Source organism: Colossoma macropomum, unplaced genomic scaffold (assembly GCF_904425465.1).
Source record: "Colossoma macropomum unplaced genomic scaffold, Colossoma_macropomum, whole genome shotgun sequence".
NCBI classification, from domain to species: Eukaryota; Metazoa; Chordata; class Actinopteri; order Characiformes; family Serrasalmidae; genus Colossoma; species Colossoma macropomum.
The window spans coordinates 9,342,994-9,356,815 of NW_023494806.1; the positions used below are offsets into that span (position 1 = coordinate 9,342,994).

General features: G+C 39.8%; 1 protein-coding gene across 1 annotated transcript in view; it reads right to left on the reverse strand.

Moving 5' to 3' along the window:
• Positions 1-11,317, reverse strand: part of limk2 (LIM domain kinase 2) — a 55,469-nt gene extending 44,152 nt beyond the window's left edge. Inside the window, 2 exon segments of the mRNA XM_036598990.1 lie at positions 8,649-8,745; positions 10,906-11,317. Of these exon segments, the coding sequence (XP_036454883.1) occupies positions 8,649-8,745; positions 10,906-10,921 (113 nt within the window). The 5' untranslated portion in view covers positions 10,922-11,317.
• Between the last annotated feature and the right edge of the window lie 2,505 nt (positions 11,318-13,822).

Below are 13,822 nucleotides of genomic sequence, written 5' to 3' on the forward strand. Positions count from 1 at the left end.
TTCCTTCATTCCACAAGAGTGAAAATAACAGAGACGTGTGTTTACCACTTCTCACACTCTTATCCAAACCTTAATCACGCTGCTTACACTCCTACCTTTATCAGCCAACTCTACCTCCTCACAGGAACGAACGGAAAGAGGCAGAGAGACGGATGAGCGTACAATCGTTTTAGATTTTCTTTATGAAGCACAGAAGCTGCTGTGTGTCTCAGACAGGGAAGACAGGACAGTGAGAGGAAATGGGGGGAATAGATGAACACAGTTGTTGTTTCAAGTGCTCTTAAAAAAAAAAAAAGCTTTGAATTTTCAGCATGACTCCATTGTTAACTTCCTCCGCTTCAGCCAGCGTCTGAAAAAAAAGGAAACGGTTTGGCACGTAGCAAGTAGAAATGAGCTCTATTCAGAGGATGCTACTTTGAAATAAAGCTACTGAAAAAACTGAAGTGATGCTGATCTATAAAGATGGGACACCATTACCTACCGCAGGCACACCGATCACGAATTTGGCCGACTCTGGTTTCTCTAGAGCCAGACGGGTCAACAGCTGATTTTTTGGATTATTACTTTTACTTTAATACTCAGAGCTCACACTGTGTGTGCTAAACACATGAAACACACTAATACATTTCCAGGAGTTTCTTTTAGCCAAAGTCAATACAAATAACTTCATTTGCTCTCTAACAGTCCAAATTTGCATTTTAAATTATTCAAATGAAAAACAGATTATTTAAAAACATGAATCAAATGAAACCCTATATCAAAAGTAAGAAGTGCAAAGCAAACTATGCTTCAAAAACTGTCTATTTTTAATGATTGATGCCACAGGAACCAATTCATTTGCATACATCCATCTATTCAGCCTCTAGCAGTTTAGCTCTGTCCCTTCATGCTGAAGTTCTAAAGAGTGTTTCAGCTCTGAGTGCTTTCTGAATGAGGCACAATACAGTGCAGCCAATCAGAACAGAGCTCATTTACATATCACTGCTGTTGGAACAAAACCTTGTATCTCCATTTTTGTCATGTATCAGTTTTTGAAAATACCTGTTGCCTTTTGCGTTGTGTGTAAATTTCATGATGAATGGACCAAAAGAAACTACCCACAATTACTTGACAAAATGACAAAAAGTCTGGTTCCACTGACTTACATTAAAAGTAAATCATGTTTTTTCCTTCTCCTGTAATGTTACCATTTTGAAGATACAAGGTTTTGTTCCGACAGCCTTAAAGACACAGTGACAAAAACAGTCTGTTCTAAGTGCTGAAAAATGATCATGACATAAAAATTAAGACTGTTTTTGTTGAAGAAAACAATAAAATGCAGGATATCAGCCCATTAAAGCTACACCTCGAAACCTTTTGCTGGTAACAGTCTAGAACTGTTCCTGGATAAAAATCTTCCTAGTTGGCCAAAAGGTCTGACTGTTGTCTAAAATTAGACTCATCATCCCACACCCAATACACACTGTATGACACACGTATCTATAAAAAGAGACAAGGGTAGAGGAATAAGGCTCCTCTACCTAAGCAGTAGTGATAAAGATCAATTTAGTTACATATTTAAGATGAATCATCAAACCTGTTGGGCTTCCATGGCAAAACAACCCTGAGCAGTTTCCTTATCATCTGGAAATTTAGAGTGTTATCGCACAAGTGATTTCTTAGGCATCTTGGCTCTTTCAGCTATACTGGCTTAGAATGAAACGTGTGTAGTTCGTTGTACTCTGAAGCAACGTGACATGGATACCTAGCATGAATGCAGCTAAACCAGCAATAAGGTTTTTTTTTGTTTGTGTTGTACATTTTTCACATATTATTAATAACTGTTCAATCTAAAGACCTTTGCTGATCAAATGTATTGCAGTTACAACCGTAGGCTACATTTGGGTATCTTAAAAATGACAAAGCTTCGGATTTTTAAACAGAGATATAATATTAACGCTCTAGTTTTTACTTATGCAACATTTTTATAGACAACAGCATGTTTTACAGTGTCAGACACCCCATAAAATTGAATTACTTAACTCAATGTGGTCCGAGTAAAGTGCCTGATTACTTTTTGTGTGATGCTAATTGATCGGCTTTCTCTACTTGCTACCAGTAAAAAAATGGATATTTTCACAATACTTAATAAACAATGTTTACATTACTTCTTAGCTGCATTAGCCTCATAGCTCTGGCTCCAATAACAAACACATTCAGATGTCTGGGGCATGCTGGGATTTTTCTGGACCTTTCCAACTCTCTCAGCTCAGGCGATTCTCTTTTTAAAAACGAAACCAGAGCAAAACTAAAGAATACAGCAAAGACGGCCGATAAACTACAATTGGGGATTATTTTTCATCAAACTATCGCTTCAAGAAACAGTTTGTCGCATGTTATTTCACACATCCACTCAAAGCCAAAGTTAGTTTTGCTTCCAAACTTTATGCCTGTAACACGTATAATGAGATCTGTCTGACTGCTAGCAATGCACAGATGATTTGTCTCCAATAACCACAAAGTGACCTAAGGACAAAGGTGACCTTTTATTAAGGCTAAACCACAAACCGCTGCTGTCAGAGTGGGAGGACGAGAAGCTTCCCACAACATTGTGACATGTTAATTGAAAGGCAAACCTATGTGAAAAGGGAAATCCAAACACAATTAGCAGGCCTGCATGCATTCCAGTCCCTCCCATGCCGGTGCTTAAAAACAGCCGTCTCTTCCTCAGATCACAAAGAGGCATTAATTGGACAACTGACAAGCAGACATTTCCAGAAGTGGGAATAACAGTGGGGCTGTGTGTCTGGAGGGGCGCTGAATCGCCGTCTAGGAATGTAAGGGCAGGCTGCAGAGAGACGTCCCTACCTGCCCCAGAGTGGAGGGGTTACAGTAAACCACGCGGACCCCGTCAGCACAGACAGATCATATGCAGACTAATCCAGCGCGTACAGGGGCCTCAAAGCTGCTTCTGTCATTTATGTTAAAGAAACTCTTGCTGCAAATGTAGTCGGCAGCCAAGACATGCCTGTTTCTTTGGCTCGTCATTTGAAACTACAAGGCTATTGTAGCTAACAATGGAAGCTTACACGCAAACTGCATGTCTACATTTACTATATATTTCTCTCAAACTGTGTTGAGCTGTAAGGTCAAAAAGATTTGCTTATGTGGTTTCTGACACTGTATTACTGTTTTGCATAAAAATAATTAGGGCTAATGCAAAGAATTTGAATACTCAAGTATTCATTCGTCACATTAGAATTCACTTCTGTAGTAAGCTTTGAGAAGTAAGCTTTTAAGAAGAACAAAAATTACAATAAATTTCAAGGCCTTCAGCGTCAAGTTAGACTTGCAGGGCCAGACGTGATCTCAAAACGAGAATACACATCTGTGGACGACCTGTTGAACTTTTGTTGAGCTGGATTAAAGGGAAATCTGTTGCAAACAAGAGTACGCCCGTCTAAAACCCGCCCCCAAATTCCTCTAGTGCAAGTTCTTTTAATGTCCAAACAAACGAAACAGGCTAGCTAAGGAAAGGCTAACGTTAGCTAAAAGAACTGTTTTCCTCTTGGAAGACGTAATGTTTCTTTTTATTGCACGTAACGTTCTTTTCACATGCGACATCATCTCCACTGTTCTTCACACACGTGCCATCATCTCCACATCTCTGGCAGGAAACTTTCCCTCAAAACTAGAACAGTTTCTTGTAAAATGTCTTTCAACGTTTGATTTTTTTACTAGGCTTAAGTCAGCTGCTCGGTTGAACTTACCCGTTCCACCTTAAATGGTACCTGAGGCTGCACCATTTAAGGTGGAATGGGAAACAGGAAACAACAATTCAAACAAGAAGCTGGCGAAAGAAAAGCTGACTTCAGCCTTGTTCCTTTTAGTGTTTCTTGCTGCAGATTAAACATATCAGGAAACCAGCTGAGTGATTATAAATGTAAATATGTTGGTTTGTCTTCAAATTATCGATGTTTGTCTTAAATCTTCCTCTTTGCTGTTTCGTTAGCCACTAGCTAGGCAAGAGCTGTTGCCTGCATTGCTATGGTGACCAGCAGTCTGCGCACCAAATAAATTAGCAGATACAGCCTACATTAACTGAAGCGTTTAAGACCATTTATTGTTAAAACTGTGTTGAACGATCAGCAGAGCTTTATTTTACTATAAAGGAGGATTATTTTATTTTTACATAAGAATCGAATAGTGCTGTGGAGCCGCAACAGCGCAGTAAAAGAGCCGCATGTTGCTGACCACTGATCTATGCATTTGCATAATCCTAACTGGTATTTGGTAGCTACTTGAGCTCCACTGCAAAACTGAAGACGTGAAAATCTCTTCACTGCTTAACTGCATTTCTGGTAAGGAGGGAACTTCACGTCAAGTCTATTTTACTGCTGAACTATTGCTTTAATTGCGCACAACAGGATGTACTAATTACTTTAACATGTGCTAAAGGAATTCACTAATCAGAGCTTTAATCTGGTCTGAAGCTTTAATGAACTGCTTGAAAGAAACAGCTTTTCAAATCCAGAGCGAGTCTTGGCCTCCACCTCCACCGAGCCCTAATTCAGTGTGATTGCAAACAGAGATTTCAGCTCCCATTAAATCTAATGAGAATTTGATTGGAAGAGGTGCAAAACACCCTTTTCCATTCTTGGTCCAGGTTATGCAAGACTCGCTGCAGGCTGCTCTGCTCTGTTCTTATTAGTGAGCCAGTCTAAAGAGGCAGCAGACCCCCGGCCCGCCTCGCTAACTCAATCAGGACGCTGCCAACCTGGCCTACATGACCACAACAGCTGCAGAGGAACTCCAAAACGTTTGATGTTACATAAAAAAGGAGGAGGCAGACATTTTTACTCCCATAGAACACAAGCTGGAATCTTTTACAGTCATGTAGGCTCACACTTTCCGCCAGCTTTCACAACACTCATAGAAATAAAAGTGCCAAAAAGGGTTCTTTGGAGTGACGCCATAGAAAAGACACCATCTGAATCACTAAAGAAGACTTCAATAAATGGTTCTTTAAAAGAACCGTATTTGTAAACAAGATATTATTAAGGAAAGCTTTTCTAGAGCTGTACGTCCTGGTCCAAAACCATTTAAGAAACTTTCATTTTATGAGTTATAGGCATTATTATTTTGCATTGTCTGTGTTTTGTGCATTTCATTGCCTTTTGTGTTCCATCTTTGCACCAAAATCAACAATGCATGTCATTTGACCAGAGGTCTTCAAACTTTTGCATATGACTGTAGGTGACTTGAGATTCAGCTGTTCTGCGCATCTGAAAAATGATAAAAATGGAGATACCAGGTTTTGTTCCAACAGCAACAACCTTTACACAAACATATACATACATGCAATCTTAATATGTAATACTAAGAACAATGTTATCAGTATAACTATTCAAGTGAAAGGTGAAACCGTCAAAACATGAATTTCAGAATTTTGCTTTAATAACAGCGAGCACTAGTGCTGGCTTGGGCTCCACACGTTTGCAAAAGTCTATGATGAGCATATCAGATCCACCTGAGAGTGGTCCGAACATGAGCTTCAGTATAAAAGTCAAGAATCAATAAAAATCTAATCTTTTGTACAAAGGCCTTAAAATAGTTAATGACAAATTTGTTTAAATTTGTATAGTGAGCTAGAAATAATGCATAATCCTCAATAATCTTCACTTTATTTGACAAAATTCTAAAACTTTCTGGTGTTTATTTCCAGGTTTAAATGACCCCCCAGTGTATACTGAAGTGGGACATCTCTGAGGTCAGCTCTAATTGATTTTGCTTGGTCACCCAATTACAGAGCGGTTTCAGCAATATGGACAAAACAAGACTTTGGCCCTTTTTAAACCAAATGTGCAACAGATGTGATAACTCATCAAACCAGAGAGCTGACAGCCCAGAAACAAGCAGTTCAGCCTGAAAGAAGACTTTGACCCTCTTCACTCTCAGCAACATGCTCAAAAACCACTTAACCCCACCAATGATTAATCCAGAGAGAGAGAGAGAGAGAGAGAGAGAGAGAGAGAGAGAGAGATGAAGAGATGAAGAGAGAGAGAGAGAGAAAAGAGACGAAGAGAGAAAGAAAAAGAGAGGGGGAAAGACAGAGAAAGGGAGAGAAAGAAAGAAAAAGGGGGAAGAAAAAGAAGGGCAGAAAGAAACAAAGAAAAAGAAAGAAAGAGAAAAAAGGTGAGAGCTAAAAATGGGTAACTGAGACAAGGTGAGTGGGGGAGTAGGAGAGAGAGAGAGAGAGAGAGAGAGAGAGAGAGAGAGAGAGGGAGAGAGGGAGAGAGGGAGAGAGAGAGAGAGGGAGAGAAAGAGAGAGAGAGGGAGAGAGAGAGAGAGAGAGAGGGAGAGAAAGAGAGAGAGTGAATAAAGGAAAAAGAGGGAGAAGAAAAAGAAAAAAGAGAGGAGTGGCAGGGAGAAAGAAAGAAAGAAAGAAAGAAAGAAAGTCAGCTAAAAAAGGTATTTGAGACAAAATGAGTGGGGGTGTAGGAGAGAGGGAAAGAGAGAGAGAGACCGAGACAGACAGAGAGACAGAGAGAGTGAAAGAAGGAAAAAGAGAGGGAGAAGAAAAAGAAGAAGGGTTATAGAAAAACAAAACGAAAAAAGAGAGTAGTGGCAGAAAGAAGAGACAGATGGAGAAAGAGAGAAAGAGAAGAGTGAGAGAAAGAGAGTTGGGGAAGAGAGAGAGACAGCGAGATGGAAAGAGAGAGAGAGAGAAAGAGAGAGACACAAACAGGTATCAGCAGAGTGGATCAACTTTCTGCAGAATCAACACTTCATTCCTTTTAAATGACCAACTACTTTCATTTCTGTGGAACCAGCTTCTCATACAAACAGTGTTCACAATGACAGAGTCTCAATCTGCAGGAACGTAAACATGCAGGTCCACACAGACACAAAGACCACCCGACTGCAGGACTCCTCTAAGCTTACTTATTCGCTTGACCAGACTGAAGTGGCTACAGAACCTGTCCTGTATGCAGATATGCAGCAAGACGGCTCAGACTGGCAGCGTTTCTGCCACAGGGAACTGGCAAGAAATTCATGACATGCTACTCGAGCACCTTTGTGGAATTACTTCCTCATACTTCAATGTTTTACTTATCCTGATCAATATTTACACTATGGTTAAGTGAACCACGTGTAAATAAGCGCTGCTGGTATTTCTTTGCGGGGGGGTGGGGGGCGGGGGCGTATCTCACATTCCATCTAAATTATGTGTTCACACATATGGTCATTATCTGCATCTGTGTATATCTTACTGAGAGGGGAAAAGTAAGCAGTCAACTGCACACTTTCAACAATGACGGGTTAACACCACACATTCTAGAGGAACTATTTAAACACATTTTGTATCATACCATTGTAAATGTAAGTTAAAAGTCACACAACAAGAATTGTCCTTAAAGGGCTCTTATTATGGAACAAAACTAAACTAAAAACTTAAAAAAACTCTTTGCTTTTTTAAATAAAGGAGTAATGTTTAAACACTTTTTCAAAATCACTCAATCCCAATTCCATACAGTCCGTATATCGAAACTAAGCTGCAAAAAGACTAAGACTGCTTTGAATTCAGTTTCTGTGATGTCACAAGAACCAACACATTTCCATATATCCACCTGCAACGTAGCTCCACCTATTCACACTGAAGTTAGAAGCAGCGTGAGTGCTTTCTGAAGGAGGCACAATACAGTGCACTCAATAGAACAGAGATCACTTATCTTAGATCTACTTCAAAGGCACAGTCACAAAACAACCCATTAATACAAAGAGATGAAGAGAGTTTGGAAAATGATGATGTAAAAATAGATTATTGGACCATTTTTGGCACATAAACTACACAGATGTTATAAGTGGGCCTCAACAGAAAAAAAAATCACATACAAGAAAATGTTTGACATGGGCCCTTTAACTGGACATGCAGATGTGCTTAAAGGGGAGTTCCACCAAATTTTATTATTTTAATTATAGTACATTATTAAATTATTAGGATGTAAACAAAGTCATTCAGAGCATTCACTGCAAGGAAACGTGTCTGAATGCTTTACAGTGCTGGTGATAGGATCAAGACATCTGAACATTTGAATGCCTCTAAAAGCTGCCTCACAGAACATTACTACGTGAAATGATTGTGAATAAACTGCCGGAAACCCAAGACATTGTTTTACGATAATTTTTAAAAAGTTTTGACCTAAAACGTAATTTAAAAAGCCTTTCATGGTGGTACATGCAGGGCAGTTCCAAAGAAAACTTGCTTTTCAAGATTTACCACTATTTTATCAACATAACATATAAACACTCAGAAGACACATGTATCACTGGTGTAGATATATTTCAGTTGTAGACATTGCGCCCCCTGGTTCCTATCACCATCACTGTGAAGAAACCAGAGTCAGCAAGTTTCTCTATAATCAACCTTTTAACATCAAACCACTCAAAATGATCTCAACAACTGAATTATGCAGGCATTTTTGAAAAATCTGTGGACTTCCCCTTTAACATCATATGTCTTTTGAGAGTGCACAGTAAATAAATAAATAAAGAAACATACTTGGGGGAAAAAAACCCACATTCACAGAAATTGGCCCATCACGTTTCCTAATCCCTGGAAAGAACAGGCTGGTCCCTTTTAAAGAGCTGTTAAGATAAAGACTTACCGAAAACAAGCGTTGTGCCAGACGTCTTTGAGGACCTTGACGTGGAAAGCATCCTGAATCCTGCCTCCGCATCCCACGCACACGTGCTCAGTCCTATCTGTGGTTTGAGCACACACCAATAACCCGGTCCATCTGATTAGAATCTACTCACAAGTACTGCAAATTCATTCACAGTTCTTTAAACTGACTTCTTGCTTTGGCATAGGCAGAATTTAGCTATGTGACTGCTTTCCCATTATGTAATCGCTTCCTGCTGATCAGTGTCCAAGAGAGCCGGCCTAAAATATGGTTTACGTTAGTGTGTCTCCAGCTATTTTTAGTAGGGGAGGATCTTTAAACTAGGCTAAGCCACCTATTTTTGTTCACTTGCACTTTTTTCTTGCTCTGGCCAATTCAAGGGTGTGTCAGAGGTGGCTATTTACATTTACTCAGTTACGTTTTGATTAATTTGTACTTGGAGTATTTTCAAACAATAATATTTTAACTCCTACTTTTTCCTCTTTGTTCACTTTTTTGCACTTTAATCTCAATATTTACTCACAAATTCCTCTGTTTGATTCATTATGTTTTGCTGATGACAGCATCTGCACTCCTCTGTGACTTAAAGGGGCACTCCCACCAAAATAAAAAAAGTAACCATAGTTACATCTGTTGTAAACATGCCTATCCACCTCTTGCAGAGGCGCCACTGCAGTATGGAGGGTGAGATTTTCCAGTTTAAAGACTAGGAAAACCCTCCTCTGATGATGTTTCTTGAAAACCTTTAAGCGCCTCAGGCACGAGGGCTTGATTTTTTTTTCGCTGGCTAACAAATGCAGCTGGAAATTATAGCTAAAAGCAGAGTGTTATATCTGTATTTATTAGCCTTTACCTGAGTGGCACATCAGTGGATTTCTTTATCGCTATGGCAAGACAAGGCAACTTTATTTATGTAGCGCTTTTCATACATCTGCTTTGTAGATGATGAAACACTGAGATCATTCAAATTAAAATTCAAAAAAGGAAAAAATTAAAGGGGAATAGAAATTTAAAAACTATTAAAACATGATTTAATTTCATACTGGGGATTCCTGTTGGTGCTAGTAAGAGGACCCTGACAGACACAAAAAACACAAAAAGGGTGCAAAATTGTGAATTCTGTCGAATAGATGAGGCTGAGGGATACAAAGTGGCGCTACAGAATATTATATAACATAACAAATAACAGCAAATTCTAGTTTCAGGCAGGCGTTCGTAGAACAAAAAGGTGCATAATGTTACTCAGTACTTATTTACTTTGAGGACATTTTCCAATGAACAGTTTCACGTCCATCACTGTCTGTCTTGGTATGAGGAGCAGGTTTTATGTAAACAGTGATCTGACAGTTTCCTGTTTCTAAAGCGCAAATTAAAAATCTTTTGGTCCAAAGATGTTGTAAAGGGGAATTCTACCAAGTTTCAAAATTTCTGAATAATTCAGTCATTGACATGTAAACAAAGTCATTCAGACTCTGAATGACAGAGTGGTTTTGATGTAAAATGGTTAATTGTAGAGAAAGTTACAGACTGATTTCTTCACAGTGGTGGTGATGGGAACCAGGGGTCACCATGTCTACAACACAAATTTAGCCATTTTATTTACTATCCAAAACCACCAGTGAACCTACATGTGTATACTGAGTTTAATATGAGGTGTTGATTATGGTACAATAGCCATAAATCTGAAAGAATACATTTTCTTTGGGGACTATTTTGCCTTATACTGCCCTGCTTGTATCCCTCTGCCATGAATGGATTCAAATAAAAGGATTAAAGCCTAAACTTTATCACAAAACTATGTGAGTCAAATATCTAACAATTTCATTTAACAACTTTCTTTCAAAAGCATTAAACTCTTCAGACGTCTGGTTCCTATCACCACCACTGTGAACCATTCTGACTCGCCAAGTCTCTCCAGTACGGAGCGTTTCACATCAACCCACTCTGAATGGCTTTGTTTACATCTCAGCCACTTAATCATGTGGAAGTTTTAGGAATTGGGTGGAGTTCTCCTTTAAGTAGTTTTGAGCTGCTACTTTCGTACCTATACATTTTGGAAATGTAATTTTACTGAGGCGCCGGAACGAAACTGCTGCGCTATTTAAGGTGGAACGGGACAATTCGAGCAAGAAGCTGGCGAATATAACCTAAGCTGCCTTCAGCTCCTCACAGTCTGTGAACATGAACGCTACAGTCGCTTGGTTCGTGTTGGCGGTGTCGTCTGTCTTTTTGTGTTTACCTTCTTGTTCGTCCATCTACTCGCTGCTGCTGGTTTGACTGGCTTGAAGCAGAAGGAGCCTCTAAGTTCACATGCTGGTCCAGATTTCAGTGATGTTCTCGCTGCACATCCGTGATGCTGTTTCGGACCGAACGCGTTTAAAAACCATGAAGAAAACAGGACAGAGGGGAGAAAAGCCCGTGAAGAAAAACACAAAGAGTTTGTAATAAATCCAGCTCTTCTCTGGGTGAGCGGCGAGGAGCGGCGGCAGCCTCTCGCGCTGGGTGACGTCACGCGCTGAAATTCCTGTACGGAGAGCGGAAGGGATCAAACAGTAACACCTGAAACAGGAGAAGCGCGCAGGAGCCGGACAAAGGAAATATACTGACCACACTGCTCCATCTGCTGCTCACCACGCCGCAGCACCACCACAGCCTGTATTCAGCACCCTCAGAGCAGAACCTAGCAGTGCTGATTGGCTACCACTATCCTGCACTCTGATTGACTAGTTGAATCCTGCAATCTGATTGGCCATTGGATTCGGGCGCTCGGATTGACTCGTTGAATCAAGAATTCTGATTGGCTACCACTGTCCTGCGCTCTGATTGGCATATTTATTCCAGGAATCTGAATGGCTACTGGAATTTTGCACTCTGATTGACTAATTAAATCCTGCAATCTGATTGGCTATTGGAATCGGGCGCTCTGATGACTAGTTAAATCATGAATTCTGATTGGCTAACAGTCTCCCGCTCAGACTGGCTACTTGAATCCAGGAATCTGAATAGCTACTGTAATTCTGCATTCTGATTGGCTAGTTAAATCCTACAATCTGACTGACTGGCTTCTTGAATTATGAATTCTGATTGGATACCAGTCTCCTGAACTCTGACTGACTAGTTTAATCTATGCATCTAAACGGTTACTGGAATTATGAACTCCAATTGGCTAGTTGAATCCTGCAATCTGATTGGCTACTGGAATCCATGTGCCCTGATTGACTAGTTGAATCAAGAATTCTGATTAGCTACTACTATCCTACTATCCTGTGCTCTACTTTAATGCAGGAAAATCTGAATAGCTACTGGAATTCTGCACTCTGACTATTTGAATCCTGCAATCTGATTGGCCATTGGAATCAGGTGCTCTGATTGACAAGTTGAATTATGAATTCTGATTGGTTACCAGTCTCCTGCGCTCTGCCTGACTACTGTAATCCAGGCATCTGAAGCTACTGCAATTACGAACTCTGATTGGCTATTCGAATCTTGCAATCTGATTGGCTGCTGAAATCCATGTGCTCTGATTGGTTGATTGAATCATGATGGTGTCTTATTGTCTACTGGAATCCTCTGAGCTGATTGGCTAGCTGAATCCTGCTTTCTGATAGGCTGCTGGAATCCTCCTTACTGATTTGCCACTGTAATCTTGGACACTATTAGGCTAGTTGAATCCTGCAATCTGATTGGCTACTGGGATCCTGCGCTCTGATTGCTTACTCAATCCTGTGATCTGATTGGTTACCTGAAACGTGCGTTTTGGTTGCCTATTGTAAACCTGTGTTCTGACTGGTTTCTTATATCCTGCAATGCTGATGGGCCAGACTGGAATTCGCACTCTCTTTTCTTAGGACCTTACTGAGATCAGTATGCACATATGCTGAGATATACTAACCACATTATCCATCTTGTCTAACTATGGGAGGACGCTGGAGCACTTATGGAAACCCACATGAAGAGAACTACACCACTTATCTGCTACAGCTTGCCGAGTCCATCGCTGCACAGTTGGTTCCAAACCCAGTCCCACCCATCGTGCTTCCGTTCCACTGGAAGCTTGTGTTTTCCGGCATTCACTACCTCAGGGTTAAAGTCTGTGTGAACTGGAAATAATAATGCATTTTCCTTCTGTGAAGTATTTCTGAGTAAAACACACTATTATTAAGTGTAACGATAGGCAGTGGTGGTGGGTGGGTAGAGGAGAAACATGATATTATAATTATCCCCGCCCACTGGTGCACAGTGACATCATCATAAATCAGATTTTGATGGAAGATTATGGGAAAACTTTGCCTCTTAAATGGTTTAATATGATGAATCGTGCTTTATATGGTCAGGGCTATGAACTAATGAGGCATAAAAATCCATTTTGATTTCAAGTCAACTTTAACATTAATGAAAACTGCCTTTGTATCACTGCTGTCAGAACAAAACCTCATATCTCCTTTTTTGTGGTGTTGCACTTACAGAATTTGCCAGCTGCTCTTTACCACGTACTAAAATTTTGTTATTAATGGACCAAAAGAAAAGCTCCACAGTTACTTGAAAAGAAATCTTGTTCCATTAACTTCCATTCGAAGGTAAAAATGTTTTTCCCTCTTCTGTAAAGTTGCCATTTCTGAAATATCTTATTTGTTTATTATCTGAACTGATTGAATTATTTAGCTGTCTTTTTAAGTGATAAATTCAGGATGAATAATAGTGTTAAAAATGTTTAGACATTTTTCATTAAAGTAACAAGAATTCTGTCTTTGCATTGTTAACTTGTTTATTAAAACTTCTCAGAACACAAAGATGTGAGGAATAATTGTTTGCTGAACCAGGTAAAATGCCAGTCTTCAGTCAGAATCACACTGCGGATTGTTCTTCTGTCTCTAGTAGCAGATGCTTCTGAGTTTAGCTCTTGCCAAATGCTGGCACGAATGCTGTTAAATACATTCACGACGATGTTTCAGTCCAGGAACATTCACCGCAACCACAACCCAAAATTGCTAATGTTAGTCAGTCTATCTACCACTGAGTAATGGAAGACTTCCAAGATGAAATAAGAGCCGACAAAGTCTCTCGCATATACTGATGGTACCACTCTCTTTGGTTACGAATCTGGTAATTAACTCTGCTGGAGATTTTTAGCTCATTTTGCTCTTCCAATTTATCTT